This window comes from Pleurodeles waltl, chromosome 1_1, assembly GCF_031143425.1.
Source record: "Pleurodeles waltl isolate 20211129_DDA chromosome 1_1, aPleWal1.hap1.20221129, whole genome shotgun sequence".
Lineage (NCBI taxonomy): Eukaryota > Metazoa > Chordata > Amphibia > Caudata > Salamandridae > Pleurodeles > Pleurodeles waltl.
Window position 1 is genome coordinate 729,285,554 of NC_090436.1, and position 18,860 is coordinate 729,304,413.

An 18,860-nucleotide genomic window follows, 5' to 3' on the forward strand; every position below is an offset into this window, starting at 1 on the left:
CTGTGACTCGCCATCTTCGCACTCCAGATCTTCTGGAAAAAAATAAAATAAATAAAAAGCTCAAAAAGTCCAAGCAGAACTCCACCTCCATCCCGCCACTCTCATTCCCCAAAGAAGGAGCAAGGGTTTCATCGTGCTTTCAGGGTGTCGTCCCAAAATCAGTCAACTTAGGAGTTGATTTCAACCTTATTCTCACGACAAACCGAGTTTCCAGGCCCATCTGCAACACCGCAGCAACTCAAGGAACTCCTCAATACCATGCTGCACCTGTTTGACATGTTACCGGCTCACTTTGGCGCCCCTGCAGTCCTGAAGAAGACGAGAGGCCTCCCATCTGGGCTTCTGCCATTGTGGCTTCTGCTAGTGAGGTTGCCTTCAGCATCACTTTGGCCCTCTGGATCCGGTTCTCTTCTTGGCCCTGCAACCCACGCCGGAACACAATCCACTGGTTTCATGGGCCCCAGATGACGGGCAACCCATAGTGGACTCAATGCCGAGATGTGACATTCCAATCTTATATGAGGCTGTACGCACTTCTTTTTGAGTTGTAACCCCTTTATTGCACTTCTGATTTCAGACGCACTGCATGGCCTTCAGGTAAGGCTTAGATTCTTCATGAACTAGTCAGCACAGATTCAGACAATGAGTGTTATAATGCTGGAGATAGGATTACCCAACTGTACTCTGAGGAAAACTGGTATGAGGCTCTCCAAGGATACCAGTGGTCTGGACAATGTTCTACTCCCCCACCCCCCCAACCAACCCACCTCCCAACTAGGACCTGCGAAAGTGCCTCCTTCGCTGTGGTTAACTGAAGGGAGGCAAAGGTCTCTGATCATCACCTTCCAACTCGGGAGGTTAAAACCAGTGTTCTGATGGAGGTCTTGCTCCTTTGCCAGATAAGTTCTGAGCTTCTAGTCCCATTTAATGAGGCTCTTTCAGGTTAGCTTTTGTATACATGGGCAAAAAACTTTCTCAGGCCTGCCTGTGCGTTGCTAGATCACCATATTCCATTGCCCTGCTCCAGACGACACTGCTTTCTACACTCCACCCCAATCATAAAAGCCTTTAGATGCAGGCTTTGGCCTGGAACTTTTTTCCCACTACTTCCTCAGGTAGGCAATCGTAGAGAATAAATGCCTTTATTAGGAGAGTCTTCTCCTCTACATGTTTGGCCCTTCATTCAGTGAACATCAGCTGCCTTTTAGGCCATTATTCTCATGCCTTTTCATCCATTTTACCTCCTCTGTGGCTTTGATAGGGCTGCTTTTACCGCCAACAGTATCAGCCGGTGTAACAATCTCCGCAGCCCTTTTATGGCCACAGTACCCATCGGAGAGGGCCAGAGGTACAGCAGGCAGCCCCGTCTTTCACACTCTTAGCTGCTCCCCCTTCAAACTTCTTTAGTGTGCCCTTGAGGCACACATCCACCCCGTAAGATGCAGGATCCGACACCAGGGTGGCAGGTGATTACTTTGGAAAGGGTGGGGGTCCTCCAAATTGTTCAGCACAGTTACTCTGTCATTTCTTGAGCCCTCACCGCACCTTCTTCCATCCTCCAAATTGCTAAGGACCATCTTTGTCTCTTTGCAGCAGGAAGTGCAGGATGTTTAGGTCAAAGGAACCATAAAAAGGGTGCTGGTGCCAGAAGGTGGTTGTGTTGGTATTCCTGATACTTCCTGGTGCCGAAAAAGGACAAAGGCCTCCATCCCATGTTAGACCTTCATCCTTTCAGTGTCTTTCTTTAAATGACAAGTTCAAGTTGTTCACCCTGGCCCAGGTCTTGCTTGCCCTCGGCCCTGGAGACTGAATGGTAGTCCTGGGCCTGCATGGCACTTAATCCCTATCCTGCAAGCCCACAAGCATTACCTGCATTCACAGTAGACCATGATCATTCTGAGTGGGCTGTGCTCCCCCCTTGCCTTACCAGCGCCCCTCGGGTGTTTAAGAAAGTGGTGGTGGTGGTGGTTGTTGCAGCACATATTCAGGAGTCCCAGTATTCCCTTAGCTCAACAACAGGCTGTTGAAGGTGGGCTCCTCTCAGTTGTCACCCACCCCCATACTACATCAAACCTTTTAGCATTGTTGGAATTCACTAGCAACATGTCAGTCATACCAGACTCCTTTTCCGGCGTTCTCCTTCACTTAAGCCATTCTGGACACTGAAGTTTCGCACATATCCCCTGGACTGGAGAATACAAGGCACTTGAGCTATATTCCCAGTATTTCAACCTCCATCCTGGATCTCAGTGAGGATGACTCGAAGGCTGCTGGTGGCTACAGAACTGTGATTAGGACAGTGGCACATCCCTCCAATTACTCCACCCAGAGCTCAGTGGTGACCGATGCATCGCTTCTAGGTTGAGTGGATATTTGGGAGAGGTGGAGATCAGAAGCATCTGGTCTCCTGCAAATGCCTGGCTCCATAACAATCTTCTGGAGAAGAGTTTGGCATTGAGCATTCCTGTCCTCCATCAAAGGGAAGCAAGTGCTTATGGCAACACCACCGCCATGTGGTACTGCAACAAGCAGACTGGATAGTGTCGTGGAACCTGTACTAAGAGGTTTTGCATCTCTGGATGTGGCTAGCTGGCCAAGGATTATTTCTATTGATCTACCATCGGCAGGCTCCCTGAATGCCAGAGTGGAGGATCACTAAAGGCAGTTACATTAGATGTGACGCAGGGTATTTCTGTGAATGTTGAGAACCCTGGTTTGATCTTAACACCATTCCAGAGAACCTGCATTGTCAGCACGTTAGAGTTTCTAAGGCCTCTATGTTAGAGACTTGTTCCTCATGTAGAACTCTGACTCTTGAACACTTTCCTACCTATACTTCTACTGCTTAAAGTTCTGAAGAAGATTAGCTCTTACTGGGCCCAAGTCATTCTAGTGGCTCTGAAGTAGGCACAAAGAGTATAATGTCCCTAAGTCCTGGGCATTAGCATGTGCCCCTTCTGGAGGATCTCCTGTTGCAGCAGCATGGCAGGGTTGTGCACCCAGAACTATGCAAATTCCTGCTCAACTTCCATTTCCATTCTTGAAGATTGAGCGCTGACAGTTGAGTGCCTTAGACCTTGCCATAGGACTGGTTGGTGTCACCTTTGCAGCTAAGCTTCCCTCAACCAAATCAGTATACGTCTGCCATTGGGATACGTTTGCAACTTGGTGAGCATGTAAATAGATTGACCTACTCCATGCTGAGCTGTCCAAAGTTTTGTTGTTTGTGTTGTTCCTATCCCAGCAAAGCATTGCTTTGGGCATTATTAATGGATACTTTGGCCATTTTACTGTTGCCAGACCAGCCATTGTAATTTAAATCTCCTGTTTCTCTGCCATTCCTCTTAGAGTTACAGCAAAAGCTTCCTCCTTCGCCTTTTGGGATGCCCCAGTTGAACTTTGGTCCTCATGTGTATGATTTTTGAGCCCTTCCACAGTTGTTCCCTCAGACACCTCACTCTCGAGACATTTTTTTTTTTGTCACTTTAACATTGGTGTGACAGGTCAGCAGGCTACAGGTCTTTTCTGTTAACCTGCCTTCTACCATTTTGTACCCAGACAAGCTGGTACTCTGAACTTGAGCTTCCTTCCTTCTAAAAGTGGGGACTTTATTTCATGGAACATTGCCTTTCTTCGCTCTGCCTTGCTCCCCTAAGGAGGAGGAAATGCTTCACCAGTTGGATCTGAAAGGAGCCCTCAGCTTCTGTATCAATTGTCCCAAAGCCCACCGGGTAGACAATCGTCTCTTTATTGGGTTCATTGGAACAAAGAAAGGCAAGGCTGTGCAGAGTGGGACCAGCTTGTGCTGGAGCATACTCTGCATTTAGATCTGCTACGCATTGGTAAAAAAAAAAAAAACTTCCCTCTGAGGACTTGATGGCTTATTCTGCCAAAGCAGCTATGACTGTTAGCCTGTAGGGTGCCTGTTCTAGGCATTAGTCAGGGTGATCCAGGGTCATCACTCCATACGTTCATTAAGGCCTGTTGTCTTGATAGCCAGGTCTACCACAAAGGGCACTTTATCCATTTGATCCTTCAGGACATTTTGGCTTGAACCAGTTCCACTAACTAGGAGATATTCCTTGGGTATCTATTCAAAAAGTGAGGAACCTGTGATTATAAGTCCCTGTTAGAAGAATAAGTTTGTTACCTTCGGGAAATCTCTTGCTGATAGAGACTCTATCTAATTGCAGGTTTCTGAACTACTGACCCCCTTCTCCCTCAACACTCCCTCCTTGTACTGTGAACTGGTCTCATCACACAAAGATCTGGAATTAGGAATCTGCACACTGCTCACAACAAATGTTTTGCTCCACACCTGCGGGCATGGAAGTATCAAGAAAACCACTGATGTTTGCATGTATGGGTGACACCTATATAGCTCCGTGCACATCATATCCCTTGCGAAATGATGTCCAGCTTGGTGCTGCCTGCCAGCGCATAGGGATACAAAACATTTTCAGCAGTATCGTGTCTGACACCTGGGCAAGTATTGAAAAGTGGAGGAATCTGCAGATAGTCTCTACCAGAAAGAGCATTACCAAAGGCAAGTAACTACTCTTTAGCAGTTGGTAATTCCACTTCAATACTCAGTCAACATAGTTAACTTTTAGAGGCTTTCCCATTTTCTGATTGTACAGCAGTAGGCAGCACATTACCCAAGTTTCGTTTACTGTTCTATAATGTGTTGCCTAAGAATGTATGGCAATAGTGAAGTTGCGAACAAGCATTTATTAAAATATTTTGAGTTTCTCTGATTGACTTTCTTTTGTCTTTAGATTGAGGATATAGATCTTGTCATTGCAAACATGGAGAATGCTCTTGCTTCTGTTGGTGGCTTCTGTTGTGGACGATCCTTTGTTATTGACCACCAGGTATGCAGATTTAGATTGATTTACTTATAATTCGTGGAGGTGCTTATGTCTTTTGCGAACCACTGAAACTGTAGAGTCAACAAGTGGATGGATAGTTTTTGACTGCTACAGTTTTTTTTGTTGTTGTTTTTTTTACAATAGGTTTCTGTTCATAATGGTAACCTGAAAATAGCCAGAACAACTTAACTTCGAGTTTGGATGGGAGCATCATTAAACAGCAGTTTGAATCCTTGTAAAGGGTTGTGACTTCCTTTTCAATCTTAACCTAAAAACAAAATGTCAATTTTGTTTTCCCCATTTTAGGCTTAAATATTTTATTCTTTTAGCATTGATGTGTTTTTTGTAAAGAATACTTTGTTCCCTAATCATTAAGCCCTGTATGAATTGCAGCTTAAAGTTTTGCTAAGCTGATGTAATATTGTGTCTTTAGGGTACTTCTAGCTGAAGATTCATCATCTTTTGAATCTTCCTAAGTCAACAACACCAACCTTTCTCCAAAGTCTTTTGGTGTTTTACCAATGTTTCCAAAAGAAAGGAACCAAGCAGATATAAGTCACCGACCCACAACAACGTCTGTCTTTGGTTCCTTGGCTCTAAACACGACTCGAAGGCCAGCGACAGATTTTTCCTGCAGCATCCAAAGCCTAAAGCCAAGCTTTGTCACTGAGCACAAGAATCAAAACTAGTCCAGTTCGCGACTTGAGACTGGTCCTGGTCACTGTCCTCCGGTAAGTCCACAAAGATGTCAAAAGTGTTGACGCAAGCACAAGAAGACCAATTAGGATTCATTTCAGTTTTGCTGCCTCTGCTCCAGGGAGATGTCAAGCAATCGACATTCAAAAACTCAGACTTTAATGGCATCATTTGAGACAGACCCAATTCTGAGGTTGAAGTTGAAGCGGCTCGCATTTCCTAGGCCATCATTGGCTCTGTCTGACCTTTAAGGAGGCAATGTGGGAGTTGTTTGGGTGGTTGCGAGTCCCTCTGGCATGTCTCTAGAAGCCGTGGATCTGTCTGAACCTCTAGTTAAACTTAACAGAGAGGGCCCCTTCCCCTGGTACCAAGTGACTCCGGTCAGCCTCTTCCGGTGGTGAGCCATATCTTGACCCCTTAGCTCAAGGCCTTGCTGGCAATGCTGAAATTGGTACTGGTGTCTAATCCATTGCAGGCTTCAGGCTTATATCGACCTCTGTTGTGATATAAAGTAATTAAAGTAATTAAAGCACAGCATATGGCTTGAGAGGATTCCTTTGGCTCTATGTCAGTACTATTTGACGTTGAAAGACATTTTTAGTTCTGATTTTGAAGTACTCAAACAGGTTCCCCACAACGAAGATGATGAGGAGGCAGACAGTGTGCCCCTCCCTCCTCTCCCCCTTTATTATACTGAAGCTGTCCTCTACCTTGAACTTAGTAATGCAAGTGGTTTTGGCCACTCTTCCTGAAACTGAATTGGGTCCTGAAGTGGATCCTTTGGTATGGTTGTATGAAAGGCTGCAGGGTTTTTATTTACAGTGGCCGACAGTGGAGTGCACTTACTGACTAACATTTTGCAACATGGACCATTCACTATTGAGTTCTTGCTGCCATTCAACTAAGCCCTGACTGATGCTTTTATGGCAACCTCATCCAGACTACTGCTCCACCGATGAGTTGCCTGATCACTCGCCTCCACTGGCCTGTTCCTAGGTACCAGTTCTTCCTAGTGCAACATCCGACTTCGGAATGTCTTGTTGTTCCAGCTTCTGCGAGCAGTGCTTTCCCGAGAGCTTGTCCAGTAGGGAGTCCAATAAGGTTGGTGTTGTTGCCAAACCACCTTCCATTCTTTCCTTCCACCAGTTTGACCCTGTTGTCATTCAGTGTAGTATGCCTCTTGGGCTGTGATATGCATGTTTTCTGGGTCATTGTTACAAGATCGTGCCTAATCTCCCTGAGGTTATCCTTTGTTCAAACGGTTCATTACAGCCAGGATGTGAGCCGATGTATTGTTAGGGCTGGTGTGGACACTCCACAGTATTAGATGTGTCACAGGCACCAGTGTCATCAGACAACTTACTTGGATGCATGCTGCTGGGTTATCCAGAAACCTCCAAGCATCATGATAGTCATGCCATTTGTCAAAGCCAGGATCTTTGCTGTGAAGGTGGATCATAATGCTTTGAAGACTGCTGAGCTACAGTCTCTCCCTGGGTTACTTTTCCAGGCTTGCCAGTTCCACCTCAGTACCAGAAGTTCAATAGGTAAAAAGGGTCTGGCCCACTGGCAGAGACTGTTCTCTCAGCCTGTCTAGCAACCTGGACAGGCTCTTGTGGCCCTGAGTGGATAGGTGGTGGCGGAGGTCCTGGCCACAAGAAGATATCAGTTCTCCTCCTCCTCAGCTACCATCCAGCCAATTTAGTTGACCCTCCCATGCTCATATGGGACTTAAAGATGACACTCTGCCCTTCACTTTGTTAATTTTAGTCACACTCTTCCTGTTTTGTCCACCCCTTTTATTCCTTTAGTTTGTTGCTCGGTATCTGTGAACCATGTCGTCATCCTAGCCAGAAAGGAGCAGATGCTGCTTGCCAAACGGTGTGATTGATTGAAGTGACACCTGAGGCGGAGAGGGGCACAGTATGCTACTTCCAGTACATCTTAGTACTCAAGGATCATGGGGGACTGAGGTTGATATTAGATTTCAGGTTTCTGAACACCTTCTGCAGGAAGGACCAGTTAAAAATGCTGATGTTGGTTCAGATCTTGGCAGTCTTGGATCCTGGAGAATGGATTGGGTCCTTTGATTTACTTGATGTTTTTTCCTGTGTAAGTCTTGCAGTCTTTGATTTCGCCTGATTTGAAATATGGTTAGAGCTTTTTCAGTTAATGGTCCTGCCTTTCACCTTACCTCGCTGCACCAACATCCACCATGGGGTGTTCATGTTGGTAGGGCTAAGGAGATAGGGTGTATGATCACCTCTTGTTTGGGTTTGACAGGGCAGATGCATGAAAAACATTCCAGAAACTGAACTTATTGACGTGCATTATACTTTGCATTAAAAACTGCTATGCTCTGGCCCAGAAGCGTCCTGCGGGCCTTCAAGCTTACTCTAGAAGGGCAAAGGCTGTAAGCCTGGCCTTGCCTAGAGGTGTTCTGATATTTGACATTTGCCAAGCTGCTACATGGATGCTTGTTCTTCTCCAGTATTTAAACTTTTATAAATTCACATGCTTGAATCTTCCCTGTTGCCATAGTGGGAGTCCCATGGTAATTATACCAAGCAGTGCTATTCATAGCATTAGCAGCTATAGCGAATTCAATTAACATTTTTAACCAATTAACATTGTTTTAATAGAGCAAAGCTCCAGCCAATCAGAGACCAGTCCCTGAAGCTCTCGTCCCCTGCAGTGCCACCATACCTCAGATTTCTAACCGCACACCATGCTCTGCTCCTATGCTTAGTCAACATTTTACCTCTACCTTCTTCCTGAAAGGCATTTTTCGAATCTTCAAGCAACTCTGAGGTATTGTATTGTATCCATTCCTTAACAGCATTTTGGGGGGGATCTAAAAAGGCTTATCCGGCCCTGTAAGACTTGCGGTAAACCCAGACTCGCCATGACGGTCGGACCGTGCGGTGGTGGTGGTCCGACTGCCACGGACCCGCCACGGTCAGACCGCCTACACCGCCAGGTTGCTGCCAGTCGACAGCCTGACGACCTTGGCGGTTGTAATCCACCCTGGGGGATTACGACTCCCCAATCCGCCAGCCTTTTCATGGCGGTTGGGCCGCCATGGAAAGGCTGGCCGAATAGGGTTGTCATGGGCCCCCTGCACTGCTCATGCAGTTGGCATAGGCAGTGCAGCGGCCCCCATGGACAGCCCTGAGGTGCTTTCCACTGCCCAAATTACAGGCAGTGGAAAGCGCGGCGGGTACTGCTGCACCCACCACATTTTCGCCGGCATCAATGTTAAGAGCCTGTTTCCCACTGTGATGGCGTTTCCGCCCGCCGACCCAGCAGAAAACTTGCAATAGGGCCGGCAGTGTTCTGGCTGCACTGGCGGGGTCAGATGGTGGTGCGAGTTTGGCCTTGCCGCCCGCCCAACCCATAATGAGGGCCATACTTCTGAAGAGCCCCATAAAGAATGATTTTACTGCTTATCCCCCCTTATAACCCTAAAGAAGGCAAACATTGCAGAACTTGTTCTGCAAAGACACTGAAAGACAAAGAAGCCAGGCTTCTCTTCTGGCTCCAGAAGAGAAAGACCCCATCAGACTCTGGATCTGATGATGAGGGACACAGGTGTTCCTCAGGGGAGAGAAAACACAAAAATGAGGGATCTACCTCATTGGAAAAGGGTCCGAAAAAATTAAAATCTCTTTCAAAGGATTCTGGGTGTAAAAGATCTAGCAAAAAGGAAGTAAGTCCTTCTCATAAAAAACTCTTCTCTTCATCCTCTATGCCTGTGACTCCTAGTGAGACTGCCTCATTGGAAAGAATCTGTTTGTCAACAGACCCGCCATCGATGGCCTCTGTTGGTGGCTACATCCACGTCGACCTCATCCTTGCCAGTGACGATGGTGGCATTAGTCACTTCAACGACAAAAATGATGATGGCGACATCCTGGTCTACAAAGTCTGTATCAACTATCACCTCATCATTGACGGTGATCCAGTCAGTGAGAATTTTTCTATCTCCAGCTGCGTAACAGGAGGCGGGAGCCCGCTGGGGAGTCATTGAGGCTCCCCCTGCGGTACCAGATAGCCCTTAAAGGCAAAAAATAAAAATAAAAAAATCAGGTGGGACAGTGAGGGAGACCTTGAGGCTCCCCCCAACCTCCCCGTGGTCCCACATAGCCTGTAAAGTGAAAAAAAAAAAAAAAAAAAATATATATATATATATATATATAATATAGCAGAATGGTGAAGGTCATGGACCTTCGCACTGAGAGTTGAGGGTTTGACTCCAGGTGTATCCGTAGTCCCTTCCCTCCTTGCACCCACTCACAGACCCACTGACACCCTCATGCAGCCACTCACAGACCTGCGCAGACACAGATGCTCCCACTAAGACACAGAGAGGCAGGCAGGCAGGCCGGCCCAATGGGCCATGTGCAGAGTAGGGCTGGCTGAAGGGACTGGCTGCAGGCCAGGCCTTGTGGGCAACCCCCACTGCGCACAGGCGCGAAGGCCATGCATGGTGCAAGGTTGGATGCTTATAGGCGGTTGGCCTCGGGGCCTTGCCATGTACTGCTAATAACTCCACAAATTACGGCACTCATGACATCATTAATAACATTGTAATATTTGCAGTAACCTTTTTGTAAAAAAAACTGCATGGTGGGGGAGCGGGTTATAGTTACCTTAGGGGCACGTGTTATAGTTACTTGACATAACTCTTAACAGGTCGCCACTAGGTAGTTATAGTTAGGACCTTGTTTCTAAATAAAAAGTGATTTATTACTTGCCTATATCTTTGGCACCTGCTTTACAAATCTGCACAAAACTTTCCAGTGAAAATTTGCCAGTTCAGTCAGCTGCTGCCTGGAAAGTTCGCTCTCTCCAGTGCCCTTCCCTGCCAGCACTCAGGACATTGCTTATCTTAATCTTCATTAGAGCTTTGTTGAAATGCGAGGCAAAAATGCTGTTTTTACTTAAGGTTGAATTGATGAGAGCAGAGCAGGATAAACCAAAACAAAGCTGCAAGTGTCAGAAATGCAGTTTACAAGGAATTTTGAGGGCAGGACGCTGACTGCAGTTGTACGCTGCTGCTGAGTGCTTTGGCTTCTTGTTCGATTTTACCCAGTGTACTCTAAATGCCCACTTGTCTCAATTTGTGGGCAGCAGATGAACTTCTCTCTGAGTCATTTTTGGTCGCAAGTTGACAAGTACAAGAGCAAAAAGTTGAAAATCACTATTTTCCCAATCTGTTTTCAACACATTGACTGTCATATGATTTTTGCTGTCCGGAAGCAGTCTCTACATTAATGCATGTATTTTTTTATCACGATTGAATAATCTATAATGGATTAACACCACCCAGCTCTAGTGAAAGGGCTGTCGTTTTATACACTGATGCCTAGGTCGGGTGGCTTATTTAATAGCTCCCAGTTACGATCACCCTTAGATGCAGGCGCTGCTGGTGTGAGGTCTGCTGCCACCTTTACTGGGGCTACTATTCAATGCCATCTGTGACCAGTGAGCCCTGCAGAGTGCAGTTGACTTTGACTTTCACGATTACTGCCGTGGAAAAAAAAGACAGAACTGTGCTTAGTTCAATCCGACTCGGGCTGCGTCGGTGCCAGCAGCCAGCTGCAGTGCATTGGTGCCAAATACTCCTGAGAGGTTGGAAAGTGGGCCAGTTTAAAATCAGTCGTGGCTCGTGGGGATTCCTGGGGGTGGGGCACGCAGGGTGGTGGGGGTGAGTAATAACATTTAATTAAATTTAAAACAACGTACCTCCTCCGTTGATGCTCCACTCCGCTCTCCTGTGTCGTCACTGCACGCAGGCACAGACTCCCAGCCTGCCCTGTGGCGAATCCTGACACGGCCCAAAGCAGCATCAGGATTGGCTGGGAGCATCCAGCTAGGGCACTGCCAGGCAGACTGGGAGCCTGTGCAGGCTCTCTCCAGCCCAGCAGCTGTGTTGCTGGGCTGTAGAGAACCATTTGTGCATGCGTGTTTGGCCACTCCGAGACTGCCGGCCAAACGCATAATCGTGCACTCCCCTCTGCTTGTTAACCCCAGTGCCCCGCCCCTTTCATAAGGAAGGGATAATAAACTGTGTTTATTATCCCTTCCATGTGAAAGGATTTGCTGCGGTTGCTGCTGGCGTCTGGGCGACGCTCCTCCGTCCTTATGGAAGAGCCACACCTGTTTAAAATAAGTGGTGGTCTGCAGCCCGGCCACCAGTGGCCAAACCGGCAACCAGTAACTAACGAAACCGGCAACCACCTTCCATTCTTCTGAGAAATTCCCGGTGCCTGGCACTGCCTGTCTGAGCCTGCTAAATACGAACTCTAGCATTGCCACTCTCTATTTGTAATCACTCAATTGTGTACTTCACAGTATTTCAATAGCGAGACATATATGTCAACTATTAATGCACTGTTTCTATAGACTGACCATGCAGATTTCATCTGTCAGTTTTCACACTCCGTGCTGTGCAAGGACTGAACGTTTTGAGATCTGTTCAGTACTGTAATGTGAGATATTCTGTCCCTTCCCCGCACCCCAGAGGAAAGAGTCAAATGCAAACTCATTCAAAAACTCGTAGGGGTTTGTGTAAGTGTGAGAGTAATTTAACTTTTACAAGGTCATATAGAACACAGAAACTCGATGAAGTACCCTACCGATGGAGTGCATGGCTGAAAGGATTCTGTTTGTAGTCTTGCCTATGGCACCTGATGTGTGAGGTGTGAGTTTTGAATACGTGTTAGAAGCACACTGCTGCACCAAATGTCACTGTGTGTTGCAAAGAGTGTGAGAATAGATGGAATCCCACTTGCAGGAACAATAACGTTTTTAAAGTGACAATGTTATATCACTTGTTACATGATGTATGCATCATATGGCACCCAATTCCTTGCAAAGCTAGTATCTGGGGAGCAGATAAGAAAATATCAACTTCATAATGAGCCCAGTGCAGCACGGATAACCACAAACGAGCATGAAAATTGACCATGATTTTAACTAGCCATTTGTGACTCTAGCAATAAGTAAAGTGCCCATTGTGGGGATGTCTGTTGAATTTGAAGTTCACCTGTTTGAAACCTGGAAGAACTGACTCTGCCTCTCACGCTCTGGTAGTTGGTGAAAAGAACATCATTACATTGTGCAGAGACAGTAGCTGTTCTTTTAAAGGGAGAATTGATTAACTGGTTTATGTTTGTTAGAAATGGGCCTCTAGTTGGCAGTAAGTTTGCACCCTGTCCAAGTAGGGACCCTCACTCTAGTCAGGATGAGAGATACCCGCTCATCCCCTTGGTAGCTTGGCATGAGCAGTCAGGCTTTTCTCAGAAGCAATGTGTAAAGCATTTGCACATAACGCATAGTAACACAGTGAAAACACTACAAAAGGTCACCACGCCAGTTCTAGAAAAATACCCAATATTTATCTGTTCGGTGGCATGTGTAGCTGCAGATACACATGCTGTGCATTATCCTGCCATCTAGTGTTGGGCTTGGAGTGTTACAAGTTGTTTTTCTTCGAAGAAGTCTTTTCGAGTCACGAGACCGAGGGACGACTCCCTTTCGGCTCCATTGCGCATGGGCATCGACTCCATCTTAGATTGTTTTCTTTCCGCCATCGGGTTCGGACGTGTTCCTCTTCGCTCCGTATTTCGAATTGGGAAAGTTAGCTAATTATCGAAAATTTGACGGTATTGTTCTAGCTCTGTAACGGGTTAGTGTTATTGTTAGTGTATCGGCACCGATCGCAGATCCGCTCCGGCGGCCCTTCGGGTCTTCCGCTCATCAGCGGGGCCTGGTCGGCCTGAATACATCCATCGACGAAGACTAATGGATCAGACCCCCTTCCGCTTCTGTCCGAAGTGCCACTCGAAGTATCCTTATACAGACCAACACCTGGTCTGTAATCTGTGTTTATCACCAGAACACAGGGAGGATACTTGTGAGGCCTGTCGAGCATTTCGGTCAAAAAAGACCCTTCTTGATAGACGAGCGAGAAGACCACAAATGGCGTCGACACCAAGAGAACAACTCGACGCCGAGGAGGAGGAAAGAATTTCCATCCAGGGGATGGACTCTGACGATTCCGAAAGTGAGCGAACCACAACGATGCAGAAAACAGTGAGTAAAACTGCCCCGTCCAAAACTCATACAATGATCGTTAAGGCCAAGGGGACGCCACCGCCAGCAGGCCATGGCTTAACCCATCGAAAAGAAGGTGACCAAACATCGGCACAGAAAAAGGCCAGAGATTTGCCGAAGACTTCAGACTCCGGCTGAGATTCCGCACCGAACGATCTCGACACCAAGAGTTCGACTCACCCAAAGTGAGACAAATATCGTCTGACCCGAAAGACATTTTCAGAAGCATCTGTACAGAAAAAAGCGGCTTCGGAGCCAAAAAGAAGCTCTTACACAGAAGAGCAAGGACTTTCCAGCCAAATGCATGAAAAACACAGATTTGAGCAGGAAATAAGTATGGTTGAGCCAGACCATACGCAAAGGAGGTTGCATATCCAGAAAGAGACTGGTAAAATACAAACTCTTCCTCCTATTAAAACGAAAAGAAAACTGGCATTTCAAGAGTCAGAAATGCAGCCAAAGGCGAAGTTGGCCAGAGAAAAAACACCACCACCAAGTTATTCGCCACAACCTTCCCCACTACACTCACCAACAGTTGTCTCCGGTGGGAACACCTCCAATGCAGCCACCTACGCATACAGGGATGACGCAGGATGATCCGGATGCATGGGACTTGTATGATGCACCAGTATCAGACAACAGTCCGGACTGTTACCCAACAAAGCCGTCCCATCCAGAGGACAGTACTGCATATACGCAGGTACTATCAAGGACAGCTACATTCCACAATGTAGCAATGCACTCTGAGCCAATAGAGGATGATTTCCTGTTCAACACCTTGGCATCCACCCACACTTCCTACCAGAGTCTGCCAATGCTCCCGGGCATGCTCAAACATGCAAAACAGGTATTCCAGGAGCCAGTTAAAGGAAGGGCTATCACGCCTAGGGTGGAGAAAAAATACAAGCCTCCCCCAACGGATCCTGTGTTTATAACACAGCAACTTACACCAGACTCGGTGATTGTAGGAGCAGCAAGAAAGAGGGCAAACTCTCAATCGTCAGGAGACGCTCCACCGCCTGACAGAGAGTAGGAAGTTTGATGCAGCGGGCAAACGAGTAGCAGCACAGGCAGCCAATCAATGGCGGATCGCAAACTCACAAGCCCTACTTGCTCGCTACGACAGGGCACACTGGGACGAGATGCAACACATTATACAACACTTGCCCAAAGAACACCAGAAACGTGCCCAGCAGGTTGTGGAAGAAGGACAAGCAATATCCAACAACCAAAAAAGGTCTGCATTAGACTCTGCAGACACGGCAGCACGAACAGTCAACACTGCGGTAACCATTCGCAGGCATGTATGGTTACGAAGCTTTGGATTCAAGCCAGAAATCCAGCAAGCAGTCTTGAACATGCCTTTTAACCAGAAACAATTGTTTGGCCCGGAAGTGGACACGGCAATTGAAAAATTAAAGAAGGACACACACGGCCAAAGCCATGGGCACGCTCTACTCCCCACAGGGCGGAGGCACATTTAGAAAGCCACAATGTAGAGGGGGGTTTCGAACGCAAACACCAGAGCCTTCCACCTAGCAAACCAGACCCACCTATCAGGCACAATACCAGAGGGGAGGGTTTCGTGGCTCATATAGAGGTGGACAATTCCCAAGAGGAAGGGGAAAGTTCCAGACACCTAAAACAAGCCAAACCAAACAGTGACTTCGATGTCAGAAAACCCCAGCACTTAACACCAGTGGGGGGGAGACTTACCGTATACTATCAAAACTGGACACACATTACTACGGACGCATGGGTCCTAGCCATTATCCAACATGGTTATTGCATAGAATTCAGAGTTCCCGCCAAATGTGCCCCCAAGGGCACACAATATGTCCAAACAACACTTATACCTATTACAAATAGAGGGGCAAGCATTATTACAAAAACAAGCAATAGAGTTAGTACCCAACCATCAGAAAGGAACAGGAGTCTACTCACTATATTTCCTAATTCCAAAGAAAGACAAAACGTTACGACCTATTCTAGACCTCAGAACACTGAATCTCTTCATCAAGTCAGATCACTTCCACATGGTAACACTTCAAGACGTGGTTCCCTCACTAAAAAAGGAGGACTACATGTCAACATTAGATCTCAAGGATGCCTACTTTCACATACCCATCCATCCTTCTCACAGAAAATACTTAAGGTTTGTAATACACGGCGTACACTATCAATTCAAAGTGTTACCGTTCGGGATAACAGCCCCAAGGGTATTCACAAAATGCCTTGCAGTAGTAGTATCTCACATAAGGAGACAGCACATGCATGTATTCCCATACTTAGACGACTGGCTAATAAAAACCAACACTCAAGTGTCTTCTTCACACGCAATACGTTATAGAAACTCTGCACAAACTAGTTTTTTCGATAAATTACCAGAAATCCCATCTGCAGCCATCCCAAATACAACAATACTTGGGAGCAACACTCAACACACAAAAAGCGATTGCCACTCCAAGTCCACAAAGGGTCCAAGCGTTCCAAAATATAACATTAAGCATACAGCCAAACCAACACTACCCAGTACGGTTTGTAATGAAACTTTTAGGCATGATGTCTTCATGCATAGCCATTGTCCCAAATACAAGGTTACACATGCAGCCTTTACAACAGTGCCTAGCAAAACAATGGACACAAGCACAGGGTCAACTCCAAGATCTAGTGTTGATAGACCGCCAGACACACTTCTCGCTTCAATGGTGGAACACTATAAATTTAAACCAAGGGCGGCCATTCCAGGACCCAGTGCCTCAAGATGTGATCACAACAGATGCTTCCATGATGGGGTGGGGAGCACACCTCATCAGGCACAGCATACAAGGACAATGGGACAATCAACAAAAACAGCTCCACATAAATCATTTTGAACTGTTGGCAGAGTTTCTAGCATTAAAAGCATTTCAACCACTAATAGCCCACAAACACATTCTTGTCAAAACCGACAACATGACAACAATGTATTATCTCAACAAACAAGGAGGGACACACTCATCACAACTGTGTCTCTTAGCACAAAAAATATGGCGTTGGGCAATTCACAATCACATTCACCTAATAGCACAATACATCCCAGGCATTCAGAACCAATTAGTAGACAATCTCAGTGGATCACCAGCAAACTCATGAATGGGCAATTCATCCCCAGATCCTACAGGATCACTTCCTCCGCTGGGGAACACCAAACATAGACCTATTCGCAACAAAAGGAAACGCAAAATGCCAAAACTTCGCGTCCAGGTACCCACACCCTCAAGCCAAGGGCAATGCACTATGGATCAGTTGGTCAAGGATATTTGCTTACGCTTTTCCCCCCTCTCCCACTCATTCCTTATCTGGTCAACAAACTCAAACTAATACTCATAGCGCCAACCGTGGTACACAACACTGTTGGATTTATCAGTAGTACCTCACATCAAGTTACCAAACATACCAGATCTGTTAACTCAACACAAACAACAGATCAGACACCAGAATCCAGCATTGCTCAATCTAGCAATCTGGCTCCTGAAGTCTTAGAATTTGGACACTTGGACCTTACACAAGAATGTATGGAGGTCATTAAACAAGCTAGAAAATCTACTACAAGACATTGTTACGCAAACAAATGGAAAAGTTTGTTTTCTACTGCCACACTAATCAAATTCAACCACTACAGGCTTCTGCAAAGGACATTGTAAGCTACTTATTACACTTACAAAAGTCTAAGCTAGCATTCTCTTCAATTAAAATACATCTCACAGCAATATCTGCCTATTTGCAGATTACACATTCAACATCGCTTTTTAGAATCCCAGCCATCAAAGCATTTATGGAGGGACTAAAAAGAATCATACCCCCGAGAACACCACCAGTACCTTCGTGGAACCTTAATATTGTATTAACACGACTCATGGGACCACCATTTGAACCCATGCACTCTTGTTAAATGCAATACTTAACTTGGAAAGTAGCCTTTCTAATAGCTATCACATCACTTAGAAGAGTAAGTGAGATACAAGCATTTACTATACAAGAACCCTTCATACAAATACATAAACATAAAGTGGTTCTCCGTACAAATCCCAAATTCCTACCAAAGGTCATATCACCATTCCACCTAAACCAAACAATGGAACTCCCAGTCTTCTTTCCACAACCAGTAGCCGAAAGAGCCTTACATACATTAAACATAAAAAGAGTACTAATGTATTACATTGACAGAACAAAACAATTTCGCAAGACAAAACAATTGTTCGTAGCCTTCCAAAAACCTCATGCAGGTAATCCTATATCCAAACAAGGCATTGCCAGATGGATAGGTAAATGTATTCAAACTTGCTATATTAAAGCAAAAAGAGATCTACCTATTACACCAAGAGCACATTCCACTAGGAAAAAAGGCACCACAGTGGCTTTTCTGGGGAATATACCTATGTCAGAAATTTGTAAGGAAGCCACCTGGTCTACGCCTCATACATTCACTAAGCATTACTGTGTAGATGTGTGTAAAGAAATGGCTCCCTGTTGCAGTTACCCCCCACTTTTTGCCTGATACTGATGCTGACTTGATTGAAAGTGTGCTGAGGCCTGCTAACCAGGCTCCAGCACCAGTGTTCTTTCCCTAACCTGTACTTTTGATTCCACAATTGGCACACCCTGGCATCCAGATAAGTCCCTTGTAAATGGTACCCCTGGTACCAAGGGCCCTGATGCCAAGGAAGGTCTCTAAGGGCTGCAGCATGTCTTATGCCACCCTGGGGGACCCTCACTCAGCACAGACACACTGCTTGCCAGCTTGTGTGTGCTGGTGAGAACAAAACGAGTAAGCCGACATGGCACTCCCCTCAGGGTGCCATGCCAGCCTCTCACTGCCTATGCAGGTGTAGATAAGTCACCCCTCTAGTAGGCCTTACAGCCCTAAGGCAGGGTGCACTATACCATAGGTGAGGGCACCAGTGCATGAGCACTGTGCCCCTACAGTGTCTAAGCAATACCTTAGACATTGTAAGTGCAGGGTAGCCATAAGAGTATATGGTCTGGGAGTCTGTTTTACACGAACTCCACAGCACCATAATGGCTACACTGAAAACTGGGAAGTTTGGTATCAAACTTCTCAGCACAATAAATGCACACTGATGCCAGTGTACATTTTATTGTAAAATACACCCCAGAGGGCACCTTAGA

The 18,860-nt window shown here is 46.2% G+C and overlaps 1 protein-coding gene across 1 annotated transcript in view; it reads left to right on the forward strand.

The window, feature by feature from the left end:
* The window catches only part of SPTLC1 (serine palmitoyltransferase long chain base subunit 1), a 324,879-nt gene that overhangs the window by 184,829 nt on the left and 121,190 nt on the right, over nt 1–18,860 (forward strand). The window contains exon 10 of the mRNA XM_069227382.1: nt 4,779–4,874. Within this exon, the coding sequence (XP_069083483.1) occupies nt 4,779–4,874 (96 nt within the window). The remainder of the gene's footprint in view (nt 1–4,778; nt 4,875–18,860) is intronic.